Source organism: Coturnix japonica, chromosome 23 (genome assembly GCF_001577835.2).
Source record: "Coturnix japonica isolate 7356 chromosome 23, Coturnix japonica 2.1, whole genome shotgun sequence".
NCBI lineage: Eukaryota > Metazoa > Chordata > Aves > Galliformes > Phasianidae > Coturnix > Coturnix japonica.
In genome coordinates, this window is record NC_029538.1 from 2045436 (window position 1) to 2073132 (window position 27697).

General features: G+C 47.2%; 2 protein-coding genes across 2 annotated transcripts in view; both read right to left on the reverse strand.

The window, feature by feature from the left end:
• Positions 1 to 43: 43 nt before the first annotated feature.
• SELENON (selenoprotein N) lies at positions 44 to 13567 on the reverse strand. Its single transcript, XM_015883545.2, has 12 exons — positions 13379 to 13567; positions 11036 to 11153; positions 10139 to 10269; positions 9394 to 9606; positions 8578 to 8702; positions 7740 to 7877; positions 6678 to 6759; positions 5534 to 5722; positions 4932 to 5037; positions 3980 to 4092; positions 3190 to 3291; positions 44 to 2802 (listed from the first exon to the last, which is right to left on the reverse strand). Exons 1-12 carry the CDS (start codon positions 13484 to 13486, stop codon positions 2632 to 2634), a joined length of 1596 nt encoding a protein of 531 aa, XP_015739031.1. The 5' UTR covers positions 13487 to 13567; the 3' UTR covers positions 44 to 2631.
• A 4377-nt stretch (positions 13568 to 17944) lies between these two features.
• Positions 17945 to 27697, reverse strand: part of MAN1C1 (mannosidase alpha class 1C member 1) — a 41231-nt gene continuing 31478 nt past the window's right edge. The window contains exons 7-13 of the mRNA XM_015883364.2: positions 26861 to 26984; positions 25304 to 25397; positions 22845 to 22960; positions 22473 to 22692; positions 20327 to 20499; positions 19428 to 19543; positions 17945 to 18798 (exon numbers count right to left, since the gene is read on the reverse strand). Of these exons, the coding sequence (XP_015738850.1) occupies positions 18675 to 18798; positions 19428 to 19543; positions 20327 to 20499; positions 22473 to 22692; positions 22845 to 22960; positions 25304 to 25397; positions 26861 to 26984 (967 nt within the window). The 3' untranslated portion in view covers positions 17945 to 18674. The remainder of the gene's footprint in view (positions 18799 to 19427; positions 19544 to 20326; positions 20500 to 22472; positions 22693 to 22844; positions 22961 to 25303; positions 25398 to 26860; positions 26985 to 27697) is intronic.

Below are 27697 nucleotides of genomic sequence, written 5' to 3' on the forward strand. Positions count from 1 at the left end.
GGCCGACCCTCCCCGGTTGGAAAGGACTGAGCGCAGGCGGAGCTGGTGGGATCGGTTTAACTATGAGCGGCTACAAGAGGCCCGGACAGCCCGCAAACGGCGCTGCTAACCCACATGGTGCTGCTGTCACACATCGGCTCTGACCCGCTTGTGGATTTAAGGCCAGAGCGTCACGAAGCACAGGAGACCAGGAGGACAAAGCAGCACCGCCCGCCTCCCGTAAGGAATAACACAAGGTTAATGGAAATACAGTAAGGATACAAATAGAAAACACGCGGCAGGTCAATATAAAATAAGTCCTCGGGGTACAGGTGCCATTAGAGCCCGCTCACAGCAGTAGATGGGAGGTGACAGGTTGGTTGGGGTGTTAACATGAGGATGCTGCTAATCCAGGCTCAGGGTGATGCTTGGTTGGGCTCCTATTGCTTCAACTCACCCCCAATCCCCTCCTTGTTCTGCTCACAGCACCAATGAGATGAGCTCTGCTCCCTCCTCTGCCTGCTGCTGCTCTGTCTGCTTCTCTGAGCCTTGAGAAGACAAGCCCTGAGTGCTCAACCACTGCTCCTCTATGACCCCTTCTGCTGTAAAACTGGTCAAAAGAGAAATAAATGGAACACAACACGTGTGCTGCTTTGAGTCTGCAGCCTGAGGCTAACAAAAAGTGAACAAAAACCCTTCAGGTGAAGCTCTGTAAGAGCCATAAGTGCAGATAACACTCCAGCAGCGCTTCCCAAGGTGCTGGATGGAAACACTCCAGCAGCGCTTCCCAAGGTGCTGGATGGAGGTAGGCACTCTGCTCTGTCACCTTGGTTCAAAGTCCCCAGCAGGGACAGAGGGGGCTGAGATTGGTCTCTTTAATGCCATGGTGACAGGAGCTTGGTCTCTTTAACGCTGTCTGGAGGCTTTGACACTTTCCCCAGCCATCACTGAAGGCAGCGCCTGTATGTAACCCAAACCTGTGATTACTGCAGGCCACTCGAAGGGCTAGAAAAGTACAGAGCTAATGCACAGTTAAAAAGCCAATACTCAGAAACATCCCACACCTAATTAATCTCACTTAGAGCAATTAGCAAAGCTACACTGAGTTGCTCAAAGGTTCATCTAAACTCAGCCTGATGAGAGATCCCTTCCAACCTTATCCATTCTGTGGTTCTGTGAATCATGACCCCAGCATCCATCCCAGGTCCTGATGCCCACAATGAAAGTACCCCCCTTCAAAACAAAAGAGGCTTTCCCCCAGCTCTGGATTTGGTCTAACAAAACTGTGCTTCAGAGAGCAGGAAAAAGCATCACTAGAAAAGGGCTGCTTGCAGCCATCTTTTGAAGATGCTTTGCCTCACCCATCTACAGGAATGTGCTTAAAACACCGTTTCATTTACTCTTCCTTCCCCAAGTTTCACTCACTGTGCAGTCAGCTGTTGGTACAGAGGAGGAACAGCTGCTCAGGATGTTTATAGATAAGAGCAACTGGCGCTCTGTCCAGACAGTTCCTTCCTTGGGAAAGGCTCCTGACAATTACTTTAAAACTGGTCCATTTGAAATCATTCAGTGCTCTCTGGATAAGGCTGAATCTCCCTTCCTAAGGGTAACTTTATCTCGGTCCATTATTCAGCATGACTTGGAAAATCAGAGCAAACATGCACTGAGTATTTTGTCACCACTGATGACAAACTGGAAGAACAAAGCTCTCAAAACGGGTGGGGTGGGAGCACCTTTGGTCTGAATAGGATGGGGGCACAGTTCATTACTGTGTCCTGTAGGCTGCAGGCACACCCTACCACAGGTGGAGCTCACTGCCAGAGGCTCTGGCCCTTAATTCCCAAGTTAATCCATACTTAACATCTCTAAGCTACACCATACCTCTAATGCCCCATTCTCCACTCCTAATTGCACCACATCAACCTCACCATCTCCATCTGCTGCAAAGATTGTGAGCGATACAGCTCTTGCACCGTATGTCACTCAAGACAACTGTCCCAGGCATCCAGGAAGCTGGGGGGAGGCTATTTCAGAGATCAAGCCTGCAGCTAGATCTCCCTACACATTATCAGCTACAGTCCCATTACACACAGGTTGCCACTGCTGTCAATAATGCTGTCACAAAGAACTGGCCACAGAGCAGCTTGCAGCTCAGTGCTGCTGGCAGGAAGCACAGCACACAGGGAAGAGCTTGCTGTCTGCACTGGATTCTGTGCATTTGCAAACACAGCACAGATGTGCATCATGAATGTTCAGTGATCACAGCAGTGCTGCTCTCTGTAACTCAACACACAGTCCAGCCCTTGAGACCAGCTTGGTATGGCTGTAAAAAGAGTTTCATCCCGAGTCTGAACAGGAGGTGGAAAAGCGTGAGGGTGCATGGCAAGGTGTGTGCACAAAGAATGTTTATAGTTCCAAGTATTGTCACTCCTGTAAAAACTTGCCTGAACTCAAAAGGGCAGATGACATAAACTGGTATCACTTTTAGCATTGAACCAACATCTCCAGATCATCCACAGAAAAGCTCCAGTCCTGGAATTGTCTGCATCTTAACATCTATGCATGGCACAAAGATGAGGGAGAACTGCTGCAATTGAAATGGATGTCTGAAGTGTTGGTCCAACTCCATGAGGCATTCGGGTGCCTTTGGTTTTAGTTCTGCAAATAAGGTTTTGCTCTCTGCAGTCCTTCCTTCAGAAACTGGAGGTAGGTTGCAGTAGAAGGATCATCAAAATTGGCTGAGAAACTAAAGATACCACTTTCAACATCTTCAGGCTTCATAGAAGTAATATCCAGGAAGTAGTTGGCATTTATATGGTGAATCTAGGAGAGAAAACAGAAAGAAGACTTTAAAGGCCAGCACAATCTCCCATGCACTGCCTTGGCCTCTAGCCATGGCACAGGTGACAAGACTGCAACAGCTCTTAAAGAATCTCAAATGCTTTGCAAATGCTAATTTGCATGAATTGTTTTTTTCCCCCTAGAGACATTGCTGTTCTGTTTCTGAATAAAAAGACACCGGTTTCAGATTGCTTGGTAGAGCACTTCCTGCTGTCTGTCACAGCATCCATGAGAACAACACACAGTCCTGCAAAGGACTGAGGAGCCAGAGAATGGCTGAGGGAGCACGGCATTCACTTCAGGCTCTGCAGATGAATGTACATTCTGGTGGGGAGAACCAAGTAAAATTGAAGAGGTAAATGATCATACCACCGTGCCATTGGGGAGGCAGATGATCATCTCCACAGGGAAGTTGTATTTTTCAAGGTGCAGCTCAGCCAGCTTGCTGTAGAACTCATTCTCCCTGTTTGTCTGTAAGAGAACCCCAAAGAAACACACCTGTATACACCAAAACTAGCAGAAGAGAGCAGGAGGAGTAAACTTAGCATGAGAGCCACTCTGTAACATGGTAACTGCCTCCATTTTCACAATCTGCTTTAGTATTCCCTTACCAGTGTCCCCCACCCCTCACACTACTGCTGCAGCTTGTCTCCAAAACTAAAATCTTCCCATTACTGGCAGTTCCCAGGCATGTGAACAGTCCAACCCCAGTTTTTCCCAGCATCTCCAGCTCTGTAACTGACCCCTGCTGACAGCAAAGGCCAAGGGATAAACTCAAGAGTGAGGAAAGTTGCAGTCAGGAGACCCAGGAGGTCAGAGAATATTTGGTTACTCCCTGTGTTACAGAGAAGTCAGCCTGCCAATAGCACAACAAGCCTTGGACAGGGCTTGAAGCACCTGGGAGCAGTGAAGCATCTGGTTTGGTTTTCTGTACCAGCACCACGACAGAATGAAGGGGACGACTGTGCTATTTTCTTAGACACCCCCTATCTTGTGTTTGTTTTGCCACTGTGGTTACTAGAACACACACGGCTTGGAACCAAAATCTCTCCTCTGTACAGGTGTGACCTCCCCTCTTTTGCCAGTGCCTCTGTGCCAAGCACCACTTGTGTTCACCAGCACCAAGCACAAAGGAAGCAGAAGGGGCTGAGACACTCACCTGCAGCTCTTCCAGCTCCTTTACAAGTGACCAGCTGCTAATGAAACTCTCGTTCAGGAGGGCGAGGATGGGCGAACTTTCCAGGACGGTCTCCCGGAGAGTTCGCCCCGAACCTGGCACACAGAGAGAGGCAGACAGTTGTTTGCAGTGACTCACTGATTACTGCCATAAATCATATGCCACTGCTGAGATGCTGCAGCAGCTGGCTTGGGCTCCCCCTAACCTGGCACATGGTCTTATTTCCCCTCTGCTGACAGCTTTCCATAGCTTACTGCTTCCAGTGTATGCTGCTGGTAAAGAAGACTCACCAGAGCAGACACTACCCACCAGCAAAACAGCACAAGGACCAGGTCGAGAATGTCATGGGGGCTGACTAGTTTGATGCTTCTCAGAAAAGATCAGACCCTGCACACCCACCCTGAGCGCCTTTTGCTTTTCACATTAAGCAGAGCAATCTGCTTAAAGAGTTTTTAAAGGCAGACGGGAGAAAGATACCTGTACCTCTCCCAAATATTATTCCTATCTAACATAACATGAAAGTTATTGGGCACACGGAGGAATAGTCACACAGCAGGACAATTCCAGGCCTGTGCCTGGCTCTGGCTTCTCCTGTGCAGATGTCAGAGACAAAGCAGAGAGCTCTTTAACTCTGCAGCTGCTGCCTCTACCTCAGCAGACTGAGAAGGGAAGAGAAAGAGGGAAGACCAGATCCACAACTCCCCCTCAACAAAGGCTCCTAAATTACTGAGTCATATAGGGCTATTCTCTAATAGATCTAATCTCACCACTAGGTAAGCTCTGATCAGTAATTCCCCACTTCCAGTTCTTTTCTATTTACGCATATTTTGTACCAAAATGAGTAACATTTACCACTGGCTCCCTGACACTCAGCCCTGCTCAGACCCAGAATGAGGTACGTCATTCCTCCAGCTGTTGTGGGAGAGTCCCTCACCTCAGCAGGACTGGTCATCCAGGGCACCCCACAGCAGGATTGAGTGCACCAGCTTCTTTTCTGCTTTTGCTCTCTCAAAAGCTTCTGTGAAGGGAAGATAGGAGACCTGGAGACAGACAGGAGACTTGAGAAGCAGACACAGAACAGTCCACCCCAAATACAAACAGGATCTGAAGGAACCAAATCTGCCACAGCCCAGAGGTGACATACAATGACCCACAGTAGTTCCTGTAGATCAAAGCAATGCTCTCCCCAAGGGAGACTTTTATCTTCCCTCACTACAGAGACTACACGAAGCAGGGAGGCACTTCACTGGAACATTCCTTAGCTAAGGAAGGCGTGACAGGCAGCTGCCACCTGTTCCACAGGCTATTGTCATATTAAATACTTTCTATATATAACCCAACGCTACAAATCTGTGGTCACTTTAGGATGCAGCAGCATAGGAAGCACACACTGAGCTGGGAGACGCTCATACCACTCTGAATGCTGATCAGGTTGTGGCCTCTGGTTTCTGCTCATCCTCAAAGTGACTGGAAATCTCACTAAAAATGACCTGCCACAATGAAACATGCCAATGAAAAGTACAGCTTGTTCCTCACCTTCTTAAATGGATACATGGCCACTTCCAGCTTCTGGGCTGCCTCTTCCCAGGGGATCTCCTGCTGCCAGGTTATCTCTTCAAACACAAACTGAATAGGCTCCCCTGAGGGATCCCTGCTGTCAATCACATTTCCATTCTCATCATAGATCACAGAGGGGACTGAGGGCCCTGTGGATTCCAGCTCCATCTGCAGGAGAAGAGGCTCAGAGTCAGACACTGTAGACATTCAGCTATGGGGTTTTCTGTACACCAGCACAGGATAAAGATGCAAATTAAGACTGTTCAGCTTCTAATGAAGATAGAGACCCATGACTCCTGGAGCTGCACCTGAACAACTGTAGATTTGTTTTATTGGGGAATAACAGGAAAGTGACTTCATTTCCTTCAGTCATCGTCTGCCTGTGCTATCTAGATTGGAAATGCATGAGACTTGTTCATTATGTGTTGCCATCTTCTGAGTGGAGATTATTGACTGGGGGATATCAGACCCTCACAATGATTAGAATCTGCAGAGCTAATCTTGTACACGTGATCAGCAAAGCCTGTATACAGTCCATGCCTATAGCCACAAGAAGATGCTCCCCTGTAGCTCAGACTCCTGGTACAATGGAAACTATTTTTTTAAGTCTGTTTTCACTAATTTTGCTGATTAAAAAGAAATACGGGATTTAGTTCAGGAGCAAATGGGACTCTTAAATTCAGACACTCAAAATTCTGACTTGTGTTTCCTGTCCCAAGAGCTGGGATTACCACAAAACAGAGGAATAAGCTCACTCAGTTTCTAAATCCAGACACACTGTTGTACATACAGCCCTCTGGGCTCAGAGCCTGTGTTCAGCTCCCTCCTCCCTTCTGCCTGTCAGTCAACCTTTTAAAAATAGGAAAATTCACGTGACTCCAGGAGGTCAAGATTCAACCCACAGAGACCAACAGAGGGGCATAAAAGATCACAAGAGCTGGAAATAGTCATATCACTACAAAGGACATATCCAGACCAACAGAGATTATATTATTATATTGAAGCATTCAACAGAAAGCTCTAACTAGCAAGGATAACTGAGGTTATGCAGCCCAGGCACATGGCAGCATAAGTCCTTGCCAAGATACAGCATGCACACAGAGGACTGAGTGTGGTTACAGACCTGAGGAAGGTAACCAATATCCACTTCCATGTTGCTGCCTTCACTCGCCCCATACAGCCACTCCATATCAACATTCAGAGACCTGCAAGGTGAACCCAGAATGTTCAGCCACTCGAGACTAAAGCTGTGCATGGAAAAATCCTAATGCTCTTCTCTGATGGCCCACACTGAGGCTCAGAACCTATAGGTTCTTTGAGATCACAGTGCTCCCTGCATAAGATCAGCAACAGCAGATCCCTGCTGGCTCCAGGCCCAAACACCCACCCAGCATTTCAGGCAAACGCATTCATACATTTGAGTAGCATCAAAGTAAAGAAGAGTATATTTGCACATCCTTCCCTGCCAGCACTTAACTTGCACATTCTGATCCCTCTGAACTTTTAAAAGTGTTTCTGTTTTTTTTAGAAGCAAAAGGGTTTCTGTAAGGAGTTCTGGCAGAGCTGGAAGTGTCTGCTTGCTCTACTGAATGTGCTGACAGAGCCATAAGGACAGAGTCACCAGGATTTTAAAATGCAATTTTCTCTCCTGCCATCACAGGCAAAGAGAATTGAGGCTCCTTTCCCCTAGAACAGTTCCAGCTGCTTGCCAGAGAGCAGAATGAGCCAGTGTGAAACTATACCATAAAACGAAATGACAAGCAGAAATGTTTTGAAGTGTGTGCATCAGACTCTGCTGAACTTCAGCACTGTCAGCCAGGCACTGAGATCATCAGGGGCTGCTGCCTCTTCAGACCCTTTCCACCTCTCCCCATGCTCCAAGTACAAAGGGACACAGTTCCTGGTGAATGAATCAGACCCTAAAATAAGTCATGGATTCTCAGTAACTGCAGAGATACATGTGCCAGCATTACAGGCAACTGTAAAGCTCATTTCACTCAGATTTTCCAAGGAGTTGGCTGAAAAGCATCAACTCATCCAGCTGACACCCAGGCAGCCTTTGCAGCTTGCAACAAGCATTTGACTTCTCCAAGCATCCTAGCCACAAGCAGGGGCTTGTAGTTCCACTGGGCTTCATTTACCACAATCCTCAAGTATCTTCAGCACACAGAAGAAACTGCTGTACCTCTTGTTAGGGACAAAGAGCTTAAACTCTCGCACATGGGAAGAATCCTTGGAGAGGACGATGTAACCCGTGAACTGGCCTGGGGAGAACCAGAAGGGGAAATCTGGTGGCTCATTCAGCTGGAACTCAGCATGGATCCTGAAATGAGATGGGAGCCATCAGCTTCAGAGCTGGGAGGAAGGGACTGTGCACAGCAAATGAAAGCAGAGAGAAGTGAAATGCAGGCAACAGAAAGTAGGACTGCAGGAGAGAGGCTTGGTTCAAAATGCTTTTCATGTCACATAACAAAGAAGGTAAAACTGGAGCAGATTCCCAGGGTCAGCAGTGTCGCTAGTACTGATGACTTTCAGAAGTGGACAATAAGCGTACACCCAAGGAAGGATGAATTACATTATGAGCCCTTGAAACACAGAAACAAACTCAGATGCCCTCGGTCTCTCTTCCAGCCTAATTGGGCAAATAACAGTTGTATTTAACAAAGACAGTGTAACATAAGAACAGTTCCACAGAATCCTCCCTTCCCTTGGAGAAACACTCTGCCCCCCTCCTTCCTACTCAGACTCTTTCCTTTCATTGCTAAGTCAGCGCTGGGGATGTTGTGACCCTGGGAGCACAGGTGCCCCCTTCAGGCGTCAGGCATCACACACAAGAGCTGGTTGTGAGCTGCTCTCATCCAACTCCAGCCTGGGTACATCTCATCCAGTCTAGGAACAGGACTGCACACACAGGGATGTGTATTCTCTCTGACACTGGCACACTGCAGCCTCCTCCACTCCCCTGAGATATGGTACAAAACAGAAGTGATCCCTTCTCTAACAGACTGGCCCCATGCCCTTACCTGAATGCTATGGTATAGTAGTAGGTGCTGATGGCTTGGATACAGGCCACGGATCCTTGGGGAGCAAAGCGGGTCTTGACGAAGGGGCGTGGATGGAACATGCTCAGAAGCTTGTGGATTATGACCTATGGCAAGAATGGTAAAAGAATAAGAATAACAGCACTTTGCCTAGGGCAGATAACAGGTCAGATGCAGCTCCAAAACAATTCCCCATCAGATCAGAAAGACAGGAGACTTGCTGTGACTTAAAAATTAGCTTGGAGTCTTACCTAGCCACAGAATAAGGACATAAAGCCAGAGACTTTCTTTAAAAATAAGTCCATCTTCCATGTTTTTTTATGCTATCCCTGTGGTTCACAAGTTTCCATTATCCCAGTTGGGTGAACGAGCATGCTAAACTGATCCACCAAGCCGTATCTAATCAATACTCCTCAACAGCGAGCATGCAATCAATAAACACAGACCATGAAGGTGTATCAGCTATGTGATCAGGGACACTTAGTTGGGCACCCAGGGGAGGGTGATATCCACACTGGCTTTACAACTAAACTAAGAATCCAAACACTTAAAGCAAAATGAAGTTCCTCCAGTCAGCCTTACAAACGACAGATACCCTGAGATGTTGCCTGCCTTCAGTTTAGAAGATTTAGAAGACAGTGCTCCTGGCTGCACACTGCAGCCTCTTCGCTGCCTTGAAAAGACCAGTGAAACATAATGCAATAGCCTTGTCCATTCAGTTTATCTGGGCTATATAAGGTAGTACACATTCATACAAGCCACCTCTCAGATATATGAAATTTGCTTCCCATATCTCACCTCTTTGCCTTTGGGAGGTGGAGGGTAAAACCTGTTGTTGGAAAGATATCCAGTGAAGATGTTCAGTTCACTAGGAATTATCCACCACGGATCGCCAAGATCAAGTTTATTCTTCGGAGGAAGAAAGGCTTTAAACTGTCTGGCAAGCATCACACTCTTAGGGGATACAGGAGCAGTCCAGTTCCTCAGCCCAGAAAGAGCAACGTGAGAGATCTGTCAAAAGATAGCATCAAATAGTTCTGTCAGCCTCAGTAATGTGAGCAAAATGGGACAGTGAACAGGCCACAACAGCACTGCTTGTGGTTGGAGCCACCTCTGGTGTCTGCTTCAAGGTTCCCAAGAAGAGCACAGCATTCATTCATTGGGAAACAGTGGGGCTGAATGCACTGAAAACAAGGCGATACTGCAGAAAGCTGCAAGCTAAATGGTCAGAGCATAGAGCCAGACAAAAACAATGTGATGGGTGAACAACTGGCTGACAAAGGGGTAGAGGAAATGGGGTCACATCGGGCTAGTGGCCAATCACCAGCAGAATCCCACAGGGCTCCATTTTGGGGCCAGTTCTGTTCAGTGTTTTAATAAATGAGTGCAGGACTTGAAGGTATTCTGAGTAAGTCTGCAGGTAACACTAAACTGGGAGAAGCTGCTGACTGTCCCAAGGCCAGAGAGGCCTTTTGCCTGTGCTCATTCGTGGTGATGCTACCAGCCCATAGGATACAGTGATTTGGTATTTCAGGATACATACTCCCAAGAAACCATCTTTGCTCTTTGTCATCGTTTCCATGACCAAAGGCTGGAATTTAGCCACAATGGACAACGTCTCCCCATTTGGATCAGGTGCATCTTCTTCTTCAAAGTCTGAGACTGGAGTAACTCCTAGACAAGGAGACAGACGTGTAAGCAGCTGTTTCCCCTCCCAGCCCTCTTGGTGATTATACCATTTCTCCTGGCTAATCTAGGAGCACTGGGAGCTTCCCAGCTGTCACTGCAATGTGTGCAATGAGGAACCCACCAGAACTTGCAGCCACCCCTGGCTTTGGCTACACGAATTAAAGGGGAGCCCTTCATTCAGTGGCTGACACCCTAAAACTCCACATCTGTTAAATACCCTCATCTAATCTAGCAGGGAAAAGACACATGTTTCAATCAATTCATTAAACACAAGCAAACAACTCCCTGTATTTCAATTGGGCTGTTAGGTCCTGCTGGATGTTATCACCCTGCATGGTACCACTGAGAGACATTTGCTATGTGCTGACACAGCCTCCAAACATGACCTTTCACAGCTGCTATAAGAGAGAATATTGCAGCAAGAGAAGCCTATGATTGAAGTGAGATTCACTAACAGTGCTGGCCTAGCCTAGGCTGAGCTGTACTTGTTGCATTTATCCACCCCAAATCTCCTATAAGCTCCAGACAAAGTAACTTACATGCTCTGCTAGGACAGAAATGGGACCTTTAGTCCTATAAAATCTGAACTTTGCAGAAGTGGCATCTCATGCTTAAGCCTTTCCACAAGCAATCTTTCTTCGTGTAAGGAAGACCCAAAACAGCAGCCAGGAAAAAAAAGTAAGGACAGCAATAAAAATTGCTTCTGCCCAGTCTGTGCAGAGAGGGCCCTGCATGGCAGACAGAAACGTACCTGTCAGCTTCTCAGCTATTGGCTTGAACTCTTCTGGACTGAGGTACAGATCGTTGTTTGTGTCCAGAGAAGAGAAGAGAAACAGCCCCTCACTGCCCAAAGACTTCAGCGCCAGCTCCTACATTGGGAAGAAAGGGGAAGTGAGGTTTCACTCCTACCTCTCCCAAAAACTCATTCTGAGCACTCTCAGCTTCAGAGTTAATTCTTTCCAGACCACAGACAGTGATCAAATGAAAAGGTTAACATCCCTTGGCAGGATTTTGTCTCCTGTGTCAGGACTAGGCCAAGATTTTGGCTCCTTGCTCCAGAGGGACACCTACCTACCCTTACATCAGGAACCACAAATCAGACCCTCCTGTAAGATCCCCATGCCTCAGTTTCTCCCTCTGTACCACTCAGTGGGACAGCCAGCAAAGCCCACATGGAGATCCTCCAATGACAAACAGCAATGAGACACCTTGAAACACAAAGCCTCACTTGAAATGGTCTCAGAAAGACCAGGCTCTTGTAGTCATTTCCACTCTGCAGCACTCAGCACTGATGGAAAGAGGACAACGTGCAGGCAGAGCAAAGAGCTCCACATGTTGTGAGGGGAACGGACAGCAAGTCAGACAAGTGGCATCACTCGCAGCCAGCAGATCCCATCTGGTCTATCACTTTGAGGCAGCTTCCCCTGCCACCCCAGTAAACACCTAAAGGACAAATACTGTCATCTGCTGTTCAACTGTTCATCGTTTGCCGCTCCATTATCATCCCCACAGCTCCTGAACTAGTTTATTTTCCTGTCTGTTACCTGCCAGTCTGGAGCAGCAGTAATGCAGCCCAGAAGGCTGCGCTCCCATCATCTGCAGCAACAGAAGCACTTAAGAGCCTCCCGGGGCAGTTTCAGAACTGAGCAGACAAAAAAATAAAGACACTGGAATACAAACCAGAGTTGGACTCAGAGATAAATGAGTAAAGGCAATAATACAGAGCATAGAACGTGGAAAGGAGTACACAGGAACTACGCAGCTGCAAATAGGAGTAAAGGAGCACAGGGGTTATCTACCTACAGACAGGAGGAACCCATTCAGGACTCACCATATATCTCAGCCCCAAACTGTGCCTTAATCCCCATATGAATGGGGACAAACATACATAGGACTCTATATAATATTATCCTGAGCAGCTGCCCCATTAGCTGACAGCCAGGTGACAGGGTCATGTCATAAAGTGCTGGACCAGGCTCCAGAGCTTGCCTGGACATGGCACATCCTTCACTATCAGCACAGCCAAGCATGTAGGCTGTGCAAAATGACAACCTCCTCTGCACAGAAGGCCATGCAGGCTGTGCACTAAGCTCTAACGAGATGGGCCACATCCTACGCCCATCAATGATTCCCTGCTGATGAATCTTTCAGAGCCTCTCTCCTCTTTTGCACTTCACAGTGACGGACCTCAAGGGATGGGAAGGCAAATGAGCGACAAAGATTTCAGCTGGTGAGACCACCTGCTGCTGTAGCATGAGGAAAACGATGTGATCATTTGCTTAACAGGGCTGGAGGCAGAAAGAGAATCGGTTATGTCCCACACATGCAGAACGTTTTGGAGCAGCAAAGGCAGCAGAATATGAAGGAAGGGAATGAGGGTGCCAGGTATTGGACACGGGAATGCACCCAGATGGGCTTTGAATGTCTACAGAGAATAAGACCCCACAGTATCTCTGGGCATCCTGTTCCACTGCTGTTATCCTCACTGTGACAGAGTTGTTTTCTCATGTTAATGTAGAACCTGCTGTGTTCCAGCCTGCACCCCTTGTCCCATCACTGGATATCAATGGGAAGAGCCTGACTCCATCCTCCTGACACCCTTTACGTATCTATCAACACTGGCTCCATCCTCCTGCCATATCTCCCTTTATCCATCTATCAGCACTAACGAGGTGACCCCTCAGCCTCCTCCAAGCTCCAGAGCCCAGCTCCCTCAGCCTTTCCTCATAGCGGAGATGCTCCACTCCCTCCAGCATCTCGGCAGCCCCGTCCTCGAAATGAGGGGCATTTTCGGACCCCTCAGCCCTACAACAGCCACCTCAGCTCCATGACCGTCCCCTCAGCCCTACAACAGCCACCTCAGCCTTACAACGGACCCCTCAATCCCATCACAGCTGCACGATTAGCCCTACGGTTCCCTCGCTCCAATACAACCACCCCTTTGCCCTCCAGACCCTATTCCTGCTTCCCTCCAGTTCCCCCACAGCTGTGGGGCGGCCCAATGAAGCCGCACAGCCCTTCCACTCTCACCGCCCCCCTCAGCCCCATCTCGGAGGCGCCATTTCCAGACGGGCCCACCCCGCCGTCCCGTTACCTGCTGCCGGGCGGCCTCGGCGTCTCGGTAGAACTTAACGGCGGCCAGAGCTGCCAAAGCGGCCAAGGCCAGCGCTAAGCGCGACGGAGCAGCGCTGGGAACCGCCATCAGCTCAATAATCAGCGATAACACTCCGCCATGGCCGCGCCGGGGCGGTACCCGGCTGAGGGAAGGGCCGGGCTGAGGGGAGGGTCCGCCCGCAGTGCGAGGCCTGGAGGGGACGAGGGGGGAAACGGAACTTTGTGCTTCAGGACGGCTGGGATCTGTTATAGAATTACTCAAAAGACCCTCAAGATCATAGTCTGTTAAACACGCCTCTGAGCAGCGCACACACAGGGATGGTGACTCCATCACCTCCCTGCCAGCCCATTCCAGTGCTTAATAACCCCTTTGTAAAGGAGTTTTACCTGATATCCAACCTAAACCTGCCCTGCTGCCACTCGAGGCCTCGTCCTGCCAGCTGTGAGACCAACCCCACTCCCACTGCCATCACCTTTCAGGTATATATGGCCACCATTCAGCCTCCTCTTCTCCAGACTGACCCACCCCAATTTCCACAGCTGCCCCCCATAAAACCTGCCCTGTCCCTTTAACAGTCAATACAAGTTTCACTTGCATTGCTTTCACAGGGACTTAAGGCCACAAGGATCACTTTCACAATCACTTTCCATCCATGGGACGATTCTCACCTGCAGTCTGGATGCAGCTGGCACTGCTGCCATCCCTGCTCCTTTCTCTTCAAGTCCTTTCCACCCTCCCCCTGGTTATGGACATCAATGACCCCTCAAACCTTGATGCACTGCGTTCTTTGTGCTCCTCTGTGCAGTTGTCACGTTGCTTCTTAGCACTCGATTGGCCAGCGGATAAATATATTCAGTCATTTTCATCTCTTCCCTATCAATCAGTCTCCTGCTCTTCCCTGTGTGCAATCCTGCACTGCACTGACACCTTCATTGCTCAGGAAGATTTAGTGCCGTGTTTTGGTGCTGCAGGGTTAGCAGTGCAGGATGGTTGAGCTCCCTAAGGGTAGCAGGAAGGAGAAGCATTTAATCTGGTGAAGCTTTTGCTGTTTCCTAAGCTTTCCTAATCATTTCTGTTTTAGGTTGAAGGAGCGCTTTGGTTCGAGCCATGAAGAAAGCAGTGTGAGCTGCTCAAGGTAGAGGCTGGTAACCCTGAGCATAACCCAGGAGCGTGGAGCTGTGAGATACCCCACATAAACACCAGGTTATTCATCACTCAGACCAGTGCTGTTACATCTGCCTGGCAGAGGGGTGGGCTCCTACTGCCACCCTTAAGAAGAAAGCGTTCACAAAAGTCTATCACTGCTTTTTGCCCCATCAGGCAAAGAGCATCACTTGGGCCATGGGGAGGAAATGGGAAGAACAGAATTAAACGAGCACTGAAATAATGGTTAGAAGTGTAGACAAGGGTGAGTTGGTCTCCACATAAGATGTGCTTTAAACTTTCCTAGACTCACCACCAAGTTGGACAGAGAGAGCTTTAGTTTACCTTAAATAACCTAGCAAGTGCTTTTAGAGCATAAAGCATAACAGGATGAGACAGCTCTGAAACAGGATAAATATACCTGAGTGTCTGGGAAATGAGCAAGAGGTGACATGAAATGACAGACCCTGAAGATGGAAAAGGAGGCCTGATAAGTGGCTGGTAGAGCCAAAGTGGTATCATGCAGATAAGAAGCAGAGAAGCTCATTTTATACCCAAACCATTTGCAGTGTCATCAGCAAGCATATAAAAAATGACAGAGTTGAATTATTTGGTAGGAAGAAGAACGAAAGACAAAAGGTGAAGTAAATTAGGGCATCTGCTGGGAACCAATTCCCCTCCAAGGAGGACAAAACCAACTTCTGGCTCTGTGCTGCTGGTTCTTGAGATTAGACATTTCAGTACTGAGGAAGAATTTCAGACATCTGTGGAGTGGCTCACCCTTGAATCAAAGGAAATCCTCCTGAGTAGGACAGATTTTCCATATGCTGGAATACACAGAGCACCTCCATGTTCCACAGTGCTATGATCTGAGAGAAACCTCATCCTCATTTCAATTTGTGGCCTTATTCCCACAGCCTGGAACTTGCCTGTTTTAAAGTCAAAGTGATCATTACGTAATGGAAGGCAGCATTAAAATTGGAGCACTGCCCACGAGTGGACAAAGTACCTGGAAACAGAACAGCCCCAGAGGAAGTGAGTGCTGGCCAGGCTGCAGCCCAAAAAATCCTTTGGAAAGCAGGAAGGAATGGGGAGTATTGAAGTCTGGCTTCAAATGGGGCCTCTCAAAGGGGATAAGAATTACTGAGATGCATTTATTGCAGCTTGCATCCCATGATCGATGCACTGCGACACAAAACTACACAGGTAGACATAGGAAAAGGAATGGGCAGCAAAGCTGCAGCGTTTAGTTTGGTTCAGACATTTCAAAAGAGAGCATTCAGTAGCAGAGTATGAGCCAACGCTGCCCAAATCAATGCATCATATGTATGATCAATACAAATCAATGCATCATATGTATGATCAATGCATCGTACGTGAAACAATCAGATATGCATTTATTTTCTGGATTGCTTTGTTTCATTCTCTTGTATGGCCAAGTGGCAATAGCCAGCCATTCTCCAAGTCACTAGTTTTCATCTCTAGCAAATCCCTACAAACAGGATCACGTTCTGATGCTGAAAATTAACATTATCATCTCACTTCCTGAATCTGAATGCGAGAGAGGAAATAGGAAAGAACCTAAGCTGATACATTTCCTGCTAAGGTGACTCTAAAGTACAAAACACCATATATCAACAGCATGATTGAATCACAGGGTCATACAGGTTGGAAAAGACCTCTAGGATCATCCAGTCCAACCACAAACCCAACCCCAGCACACTCATTAAACCACATCCAGCGTGGGGCATGAAAGCAAAAGGCAGGAAAGCAGCCCAAGGACATCCATCTTCTCACATCCTTTCTGTTAAATGAAATCTCTGGCTCAAGCGTAACGCCCCATTGATCTACTTGAATGACAATCGAGGGGTTTCCATGTGGACAAACACATCAAATCCTCCCACTCCCAAATAGTGGGATGTATACAGGGTGGGTGCAAGATAAGAGCTGAAATCCCAGGGCTGAGGGCGCTGTGAGCATCCAGCAAAGGCTCAGGGAGTGAGGAGAGAGCAGAGCATTTTATAACACCACTGAGGCAAACATTTTCATTACCTCCCGTAATGAAACCTACCTGCTGTAGGGCAGAAGAGTCCCAGTTGTGGCTCAGGGCTACGCCTTGGAACAAAGCTGATCCTTGGAGCCAATCTTTACTCCTGTTAAATGCAGACACTCTTAATGCAATGCCTGTGATTAATCCACTGACTTGAGTGACTAACGGTGAGTATCAGTAAGCACAGCCAGGGGTATGTGCACAACTGCAGTCTGCAGGAGTGGAAATTTTAAGGATGGCTGTTTGCAACAAAAAGCTTTTTGTGTGTGTGTGTGTGAGACTGGTGCCAACCTCCATATGAGTGGTAAGCAAACTTATCCATCAATAAGCTTTACATCACCAGGCCTGCCGGGCAGCTAAAGGAACTTATTGGTAATGCAGCCACTGAACTGCAAAAAAGCAGTAGCTTTCCTCCATAAGAGTGTGCAGCTTTACTAATACCATCCCTGCTCAATTGCGTGCAAGAGCAGAGCAGAGTTTTAACCCTGCTCCAAGGGTCTGTTTCTAAAGAAAGACAGAGATACCCTATTGGGAGTTATGCTTTACCAGGCAAACTGTTCTGAGTGACTCCAAGAACACAGATTTTTACATATGGAATTCCTTCAATCCATTATAGATATTATCTGGGCTCAGCTGACTTGCCAGAAATCAGATCCCTCAGATAAGCCCATTCGTTCCCAACATGTTTATTTACCAATAACCATTCCTCTAGGTCAGACTTACCAGTCCGCAGCATTACCCAGGGAACAGAGATAACTCTATATTTGATAACCTGATTTCTCCTGGGCAAATTCACAACCATGGATTTCAAAACACAGTTTTTGTCCCCATAACTTGCTACAAGCAACTCCAAATGGGGGGGAAAAATGCTCCAACTATCGAGGGCTGTGCAGCTTTGCAATGGCCAGAGGAAAGACAGGCAGGAGCAAGCAGCCCACATCCAGCCCCAGCTGCAACAACTGCTAACCCACATTGCTAAGGGCTCCATGACTCCCAGGATCTCAGCACAGCCATCCTCTGCTCAGAGTCACACACTGAGCACACACAGGGCGAACAGCAGGGACACACAGAACAATCTGGCTTCCATTTTTTGCTTCCTTTTTTCTCCTGTTACTTCATTCCAGAAGCAAACTTACCTGGGGATTATTCATTTCATTTCTGCTAGAAAATAAGATATCCAGTAGAACTCCTGCTAACCTATAGCAGTGAGCAAGCAGTTTAAAACAGTGGTGCAGATGGGAACTGCTGTCTGTATTCTGCATAAATAACGCTGGAAATCAACATATCTTGAGCAACATTCCTGAAATCAACCAGTCATTTCAACAAGCACAACATAACAAGCCTTTGGCCTATGGCTTTAAAGTAGGATCAACCCAGAAATGCTTTTTATTGAACAAGACCTATATTCTGTTTCACGGATCTGACTATTACAGCAGTGGAATTATTACAAGGGATTCGTAACATTGAGTTCCAAATAAAAGTAGAAAAGCACAAAAACGATACTGGAAAGTTAAATGGGATTTGATGTGTGGTAAATGTGTTTTCAGAGCACAGGGGAGAAAAAAAAAGACGACTATAAAAATACATCAGGATAAAGAATTTCGCTGACAGATTTTGCTTCAGTTACAGTTTTGACACCACTTGGAAAGCACAGGAGATTGAAAACTGATAATTAGAAAGGTGATAAATCCAATGGTATATAAAAGGCAAAAATGAAACAAAAAATGAAAGGAGGAGTGTGTGTGTGTGTTGTGGGGAAGTCTGGTTCATGGACAACTTCCAGTCCTTTGGCCACTAGAAAGCAAAGTCAGTGGATTTCATATAAATTCTCTGTAGAAAGGAATGTCTATGAACTGTGTACAGTATGGCCCAGAATAAACATCTCATTATCAGGCTATTAGAGCTCCTCACAGAGGAAAATAAGGTGCTTACGTCATGGTTTCATCTTCCCAATAGAATACTGTCCGGAATTGGACTTGTGCCCCAAAATACCATTTCAGGAACGACACAAATTCCTTTAATGGAAAGGAAATGCAGTAACCTGCCGATGTTGTGGGCGCAGGGTGCTGGGCAATGGCCTCACTATTGCACGCTTGCTTTAGGTTTAAAGTTTGAGTGGTTGACTGGCAGGGGGTGAGCCTCCGTGTTGAACACCCAGTCGTCCAGAGACAGCACATCGTCTTCACAGAACAGAAGGTAGAGGTACCTGCAGCCATCGGGGCAAGAGGGAAGGAGATGGACACAAGGGGAGATTAAAAGAAGCTCAGCTGGGACTCCAAGCATGCACAAGAGAGCCAGACTGCGATGGGGCTGCTGCCAGCCTCAGCTCCCACAACACATGGTGACAGGTTTCCTGACAGCCTGCTCCTCTCTCTTGCTGAAAGCTGCCATCCCTGGATGAAGCACAGCAAAGTGGTGCGAGCACCTGTGCTCAGCCACCCCACAAACGCTACCTCAAGCCACTACCAGAGGCAGATCTGCAGCAAGGGACAGCAAATCCACACCACAGTCAAACCTCCCCTTTGTGTGGGGCATTAAATTGACAGAGGGGACAGCTGACACTTAAACCACTAGAGCTTCCCACTCATTTAGAATAGCTCTGGGTGGCAGGAAGAGTCCTTTAAACCCAGCACATAAGAAGAGTCCTGCAGACTGCATCTAACAGCCATAGTTCTACAGAGGATGTTAGTAAAGCTTTGCCACACCCACACCCTTGGCCCAAATTTCCCCACAGAAAATTAAAAAGCTTTCCTTAATAGAGATTTATGCAGGCAAAATTGTTGATCTTGCAAGAATTGTGCTATTCTGACATGACCTTTGTGATACCAGACTTACTTCAGAGTCTCTGCAAGGAAAAAACTCTGCTGCATGTTGTCATGGGTTGGGACTGTGGTGTAAACATCTCGGATGCCAGAAAAACCAGCCTCTACTCTGCAGTGTTTTTCCAGGGCCTGAGAAAGGAGAAGAAAACTCAGTAAAACACGACAACACAGACTAACACATTAATGGTGGTCTGCATTGAAAGTCCACTTTACAAATCAAATCCAGAGTTCGTAGCAGTGTGAGGCAGAAGCTGAAGTTAACCGGTGGTTACTCCAGCCTCCAGGAATAAAGCCAGCTCTAATGCAACAGCAAGAGGAACATAAACTGCCTCAGCTGGGTGATTGATTGACCTTGACATTACACACAGCAAAAACAGATCTCAAGTGGCAACTCCAGCTGCTTGCGGAGCCTCTTTTCCAGCATACCAGGTGAATGATGGCTCTGCCACTGAAATGCAGTCCCTGCTACGATGCAGGGCAGCAGCCAAACAATACGAGCTAGGAAGAGGTGAGGGGTTTTCTGGTTGGGACGTTGTAAGGGGAAGAAGACAATAAGACAAAGGGCAAAGCCAGGCTTGCTGATTTCCCTGGTGAAACCAATGGTTCAGAGCACTCCATATACAAGGCTGACTCCTCTTTGCAGAAAGCTGTCACATCAACATCAGTTTTTGCTGGCTGCAGCACTCTCTTCTCCATGAACTTTGGCTCTGTTGACTGATTTCAGTAGAGCCCAAAAGGGTGAAGAAAACATTCACTACAACCAGCAAAGAAGTGGCACAGAACGAAGCTATTTTGTTTCCTTCTGCCCCACTGCAAATGCTTCTCAATCCCTCACGTTTTAAGTAATTCCTGCTCTTTTTCCTAACTCGAAGGAGAGATTCTTGTCAGAATCAGTGAGTTTTCCAGCCATACCTTCACGACCTCCCAGCCCCACTGCCTGTACTTGACATCGTGTGTCAGCCTCCACATGTACACGTAGCTTTCCACCACTTCTGGGCGCAGGATGTAGTAGCGTTCGCTGAGTCTGGTTGCCATGGCTTCAGTTCCAGCATCAAAACGAAAGGCTTCAGGGCCAAGTTTGGTATCTAAACAAAATCACACACGGTAATAATCAGTTTGAGCAAGCAAGTAAACAGACTGTCCAGGTGCTTTTATGCTGCTCAGGATGCAGACATTTGACTCAGGCTTGCATGAGGTCAGAACAGAAGATCAGTCATGCCTGTGTACACGTGTCAGAGTTGCTGCTCATCCTGTGGTGTCTGGCTACCATTTAAGCTGAGGATGAAATGTTTCTGGGGATGAATACAACTGACAAGAAAACAAAGACCTGGACCAGATCTGAGTGTGGAGAGAGCAGAGTTCACCACTGCAAACAAACTCAGGGCCCAGGTGAGAGCATACAGAGAAGCTGACCATTTCCTAACGCCTCAAAGAGAAAAGTCAAACCCTGTGACTGAACCTGCCACCACTGGGATATCAATGCACTGCTCCCAGACTGGGGGGTTGTTGTTTCACAGTCACCAGTAGAGCAGATTGAGCCATTTCAACTGCAGTGGTGCATGGAAGCTATAAGGGGAGGTACCTGGGACCTGCAACCACTTCCTCTGCCTTTCCTTCTTGACTACTGACAGCCGTAAAAAAAGGACATCATGTGGATGGGGAAAGCTTAATCCGTTTCACTGATATTCATGAATAAAACATGACAAGTACCTTGATTTTTTTTGAGTGCCCCTTACGCAAAGCTCTCAATCTCTCACAAACATCAGCTAGCACTCAAATCACACCTTCAAGATGTACTTCCATCACCATGCCACATCAGGCTTCTCTTGCTGCACCTACACATCATGTACCACATGGCTGTGTTTCAGGTAGTCATTTTATTTTTATACATACTTTGCACACTTTCTCTGGGCCCTCCTATCTACATGGGGATCTAATAGCGTCTGCGAGTTGTGCTGTTTGCTGAGAGCTGGTGCACAGACACTCTGCACACAATGAGCCTGCAGAGATGACAGCACTGTAATCAGTGTGGGCAGGCCTGCCATTGTCCTTTTTATGCTGATGGATACTCTTAAAGGTGAAAATTGGCTGCAGGCACTCACAGCCAGAGGATTTTTAGTTTGGGAGATTTGCTTTATTTCTCTAAGTGCTGGGGGGGGTGGGAGTGGGGACACTAAAAAAATCACCTACCTCATTTGCAAATATAATGTCAGGTTAACCTAAAGCTTGTTAGGCAAGTGTGCCAGACCACAACTGCCAATACAGTCTTGCTGATTTGGTGAAACAATCTTTGCAAGCAGTGCAGACAGGATGTGTTTGACAAGGTCTTGGAAAGGTGACTGCTGCTTTTCTGCCTGCAGGCTCAGAAGAGCTATAGAGATGCTTTCAAAGAAGGGAGTAGAGTCCAAAGCAAGCTTATCTTGCTGAAAGCCCTGTAGGCAGAAAATTTACCCAGTCTCTCATTCATTGCCAGTCACTGCTCTCCCAAAGCACTGACTGATAAGCACACTGTGTAGGTGAAATACATTGTACTGGACTTGTGAAAATGAAAGACTTAACCAGTCTCTCCTTAGACAGCAGGGAAGGGATGAGTAATTTCATTTTTCCAGTTCCTATCAGCAGCTGCAGGTCTCCTGCTGGCCTTCTCAGCTGCTCTGCTCCATACAGTGAGACACCTTGCAGTTAACCACTGTTAATCTCCTACTTTTGTTTGCACAGGGATGTGAAAGGATAGACTTGAACTGTAGTCTTGCTGGGAGAAAGCTACTTCTGGGATTGCTCTGGGACTGGGAGGCAGGCCTATGATTCAGCTCTGGCTTCATCTCCCAGCTCTACCACAAGAGCACACACCTCTGTCCCTATGCTCCCCTTATCTCCCTCTGCTATGCAAAAGACAGTTTTCTCTTCTAGATAAAAAACAAGTGAAAATTAGAAGGAGGGATGAAGTTGTTTCTGCAGCACAAAACACTCTGCTGCAACCCTCTGCCACATGAAAACTGAGTCTCTCAAGCTGCAGACTCTTCCTTACTAATTATTTCCAGGCAGCCCACAGGTTTACCTGAGCGTGCATAAGACTCATGACACGTGTTTGTTATTTCTGCAGCAAGATCCATGTAGTGTTGCTTCTTCTCCTCTCCACCATGCTCAGCTCCCAGTGCTATCATGCCCCCAGAGAAGCAAGCCAAGTGGCCCATTTTGTGGTCCAAGATGCCGCCCCTCCACTCAGCGATGTAGGTCAATCCTCCCGCAGATTTTTTGACCAAGTGCTTTTCTATTGCCTAAGGAGGTGAAAAGCAGGACCTCAGGAGACTTAGTGGGTAGGGTAAGGAGTGATATCAGATGAACTCAAAGACATACAACACTTCTAGCAGAAACAATCTGATGAACAACATCCCCCACCAAAGACATAGTGCACCACCCCGCTCCTTACCTCTAGTGCATCATCGTACATCTTTTTTGCTTCAGAGTCCTTCTTGTCTGACATCAGCCATGACTTGATGAGGTACTCATAGAAGCTGTCTCCGAGCCCTCCAATAGAGACATGGTCTGCAGTGGGAAAGCCAAAGAAGAGCTCAGACTCAGGACATGCAGTACGTAGCTGTGTTAGCAAGAGCAAATAACCACGTCCTGTTTGATGCCTTTTTCTTTCCTCCTTTCCAGTTTTCTAGGAAGTTTTCAGCATCACTTCTTTAGAAAGGAAGAAAGGTGGAAAGTGCAATCCAAAGAAAAGCTTTCTTTCCCTTTATAAAACATTTTACAAGTTCACTGAAGCCATCTGGATGTCGTATTTTCCAAGTTATTGGTACTACAACTTAGAGATACTTCTCGTTTATGAAGCAGTCATCATAAATCCCAGTCCCATAAACAAAGTGCAATGGCAGGTATTGACAGACCTCCACCTACACGAAGCTGCCAGGTGCTGTCTCCCTGCCTCAGGAAAACGCATGTTAGATCAGCTATAGCTGCCAGAAAGGGACTGCTGCAGGGACCTCCAGGTTCTGCCATTGGTATTCCTGTCTCATAGCGGGATGGGAAAGGCAGCTGGTGTATTAAAACAGCAGTGTCAGCTATAAGGATGTGTACTGAGTATTTTTCTTCTTGAGAACTCCGACTTTCAAGGCTACCTCATCAGATGCTTTGACCTTAGCAGAGAGGAGGACGCTAACAAACTGCACACTGACACAGGAAGGACAGCTGCAGGTTTCTGCAGGGAACTGCTGGATGGATGAATATCTTTAAACCATACCACAGGGGAAAAAAGCAACAGCAACTCTCTGAAGCAGCCAAGAACGCCCCTTCTTAGAAGAACAAGAGAAATTTCCCCCTATGGACTGAACAGTCCCTGTTAATTAACTCTGTCCACCTCTGTGCCTGCACGCTTCCTCATTTTTAACATAAGCAGGTGCAGCAGGATTTTGGAGTTAGCTGCTCAGATTTTTATTTCCCCTTTTACTGTATGTATCTAATGCCCCGAGGCTTGTTCTAAATGCTAAGTCCTACCAGTAGGAGAGAGCAACAGCCACACATTTTCCTGACCTTAAAAGCAAACATGACTTGCATGGTATGTCCAACGATCCATGGAACAATCCATAGCAGGCACATGGATCCAGGAGAAAAAAACAACAACAAAAGAGCACAGAGTGTTTACAAACAACGGCTGCACGATCTGTCTCCAAAGAGATCTCTGTAATCTTAAGTGTGTCGCTCATAAAATCACCAAAGCAGGAGCTCTGGTACATAATTGCTTTCCATATGGCAGCAGCTCTGCCAGTGTTTTCCTCCGAGGCACCGCACACAAACAAATCTTTCCTTTCAGCAGGGGACTGCACCCTGATATCCTGAAGGTACCAACTACAGATACAGCACTACCTCTTCGTTTAGAATTGCTGCCCAGCCAGGTCAAAGATTCGCCTCTTTAGAAAATCACTGCAATTCCAAGAAAAACATCTTCCTGCAAAGAGCTTTAATGATGAGAGAAAATGAGAGTCTGGCACCTACAGGGAACATCTCTGTGGCAGACAGCAGCTGCCTCCCCACTTTGGCCCTAATCTATCTTGCATCAGCAATGTTGTAGATGCAGAAGAGGCTGATTAGCCTTTTCTCACTGGAATATGGATTCAGACCACAAATGTCACATTATGATCAACAGCCACAGCAGTCTGTGCTGTAAGCTGCCCCCATGACGTGACAGTCTAGGAGAATGAACACCCATACTCCTTTTGTGTAAGCTTCTGTACCCCAGAAAAAATAATCAGAGGCTGCTTTTAATAAGCTGTGAGCACCAGCAGGCAATGGGTCTGTCTGTATGTCAGCAAGGAACAGGAGTTCAGAACAACGAAGCCAAATTTGTGGACAGAAATAGAGTTAGTGGTAGAAAAGATTAATCCTGAGTATCAAGCTGAGTATTTTAGACATCTGAATTAAAAGCACAGCTCTTCAGTTTCCCAAAGATTCAATCAGGATGAGTTATGGCAACAGCAGGTCGAAGAGGCAGGCGCTCCTCCTCTCAGTGCTAACAAATAGGAAGCATCAGGGCTGCATCTGGAAAGGTGTCACATCAGCTGTTAGGAGTAACACAAAGGAAGCAGCACTACAGGGGTAAAGGAGAAGACTGGAAATTTGTTTTCCAGGTGGAACATCTCACAGCAGCTCTGCAGAGATAAATGTGGAAGGAAAGCTAAACTGCTTAGGAAGGGATTGGAATGAGTGGGAAGATCAATCCGTGGGACAAAGAAAGAAGCTCTGGTTTAACGAGACAGCTGCACTCATTCGAGATACTTTGTTGGGACTCTGCTCAAGCCAATCTCTGCCCCTGACAACTGCTTCCTCAAAAAGAATGGACAGACCAAAATGCAGCACGCAGGACACTGAGCACAAACTGATACCTACGCTGCACCCAATTCCCCGTCACAGGGCTGAGAAAGTTGGGATAAAGGCCCTGTGGTTTCTCCACTCTTCTCAGGACTTTGCGGATGTTGAGCACCTAGGAGAGAACAGAGACAGGAATTATGTTACTCCACTGCTGAAAAAATCCAACATCAATTGGATTTGACCATCATGGAGAGTTCTGTCATTCACCAGAGTCACCCCCTGGCTGAACACAGCCACCATTGCAAGCAGAACATGCTGATGGTGGCTCTGCAGTGAGGGACCTTCGTGCTGCACTCCTCAGTGCTATCCAGTTCTGTGGGATTCTAACAGTGGTTCTAAAAGCCCTGCAAGGCCCCAGCTCTGCAAGCATCAGAAGTGCTTTCCCAGCACTAGTTCAGAAACAATCCCAAAGGGTGGAAATGGATGGGACAGGGAAGGTGATTTCTTTTTTCAAGACACAAATGGACAGGATGGGATGAGTGACTCACGTTCACCATGTGGTCACTTCACAAGATGAGCTGGTGCCTTCAGTTCCAACAACCAACAGCTCCTTTAATATGCTAGAACAGTCTTACACTCCCAAGCCTCTCCTGGCTTCACCCCAATTAAATCCAACAAGCCTTTCCCATAAGGGATGCCATTAAATGGGAAGCGGCATAAATATTCTACTAAAGCCTACAGAGCAGCTAATATGCTCTATAAACCTTTTATAAAATCAGACAATCTGTGTGTAAAAGCTGGCTGCAGCCCACAGTTGATACTTCCAACTAAGTCGTCGGGCTGCATAATATTTACTGACTTTTAGTAGCATGGTGTTTGAATAAAGACGCAGATGGATTTTACTCCTGCTAAAATCACACAAGTCCCAAGCTGCAAATTAATGAGTTGATCTGTTTCTCTGAAGTCATCTCCCACAGGATGAGCTGTTTGAGCCCCTATCATCCTACGTTTTCTCTCTCAGAGGGGATAAAGATGAATGGCATACAATTTCTGTAGTACAGAGCAGACATGGGCAGCTCAGGGGAGTCCAATAGAAAAGTTCTGCCCTTACAACTCCACAGGCATAAGAGGCAAAGAGGAAAACACTGGGGACAGTGGCTTGGTTTGGCTCCAAATGCCACAGCTCAAACCTGGAATACAGATGCAATTTTGGCTGTCAGTGTTGCATCTTCTTGCACTTATGTTTTCAGTGCTCCCCTCTCCCTTCCTTCCTTACAAGTGATGGAAAGAGGCAGACAAAGGGGCTGGCAGAAAATGTAAATGCTCAGAGAAAACATTGGGGTTAATGCTTTACAGAGACAATTGGTGTGATGGGACCCATGAGAAGAACTATTAGCAACCCTTTTAGGAGCTGGTGCATGGGATGCTCTGAGCCTTGTGACCCGTGCACCTTGCAGGACAGAGGTTCCTCAACTCACGCCCCACTCTGGAAGGTTTCTCCTCTGCAGACTTTACTGGTGTTGGGAAGAGGGGACAGCTGCTATGCTCCCTGCTGTGGGCAAACCGAAGTGCTGCTCTAATCCAGCCCCGCCCCATGAGGATGAAGTTACCAATGATGGAGTTGGAAGTACTTGCCTTTTCTGCAAACACTGGGTTGCCAGAGAGCTCGGTGAGGTGCAGGAATTCTAAGTGCAAGGTACCAAATTCTGCTAAGATGCTGCTTCCAGCAGATGCCCAACCCCAACTCCAACTCATGCCACTGCAAGGAGAGAAAAGAGAATCTTCAATGCCAAGAAAACACAGCCAAAGCCTGAGGTCATCCCGCTGCCCCAGTGCAAACCATGCCTTTCCTTCTTGTGCTCTGCACCTCTCTGAGAGCTGCACAGACAGTGAAGGTGACCTCTGCCCCTGGGTCAAAATAGCCTCTGCAGGTTCTTGCTGAGGGAAGCGGGGCTGAGCTGCCTCAGAAGCAGCACGGCTTTTATTTTCACTTCTCTCTGCAAGAACTGCTTGCGGTTGGTACAGATGAGGCAGCACATTTCCAGTGCTTTTGGGGGAGAATAGTGGATAGCATCTAAAAGCCAGGCTATGAAAACAGAAGCACTTATGCTCTTTACAAAAGGCTAAAACTAATGATCTTTCTGAGGCAAAAAAAGGTTTCTCCTCCATGTGGTCCAAGGAAAACCATTCCAGGTCCAGAGCAGTTTGCATCACCTCCAGGCAAAAAGAGCTATTAGATAAGCAACATGCTTCCAGCTTCAGACAGCTCAGTCACTCATTGCCACCCACCAGCCTTCTATCTAAAGGGTCAGAGTGCTCTACGACCAACTTTTGCTTTGAAGGCATTGTGGCTAAAATGGGTACCCCAATAACATCAAATGTCAATGGATGAAGGTGGATTTATGGATGGGCTGAAAGGCTCAGAGTGCTCTGCCCAGAGTGACACTGGTGTGGGTGACACATTGGACACAT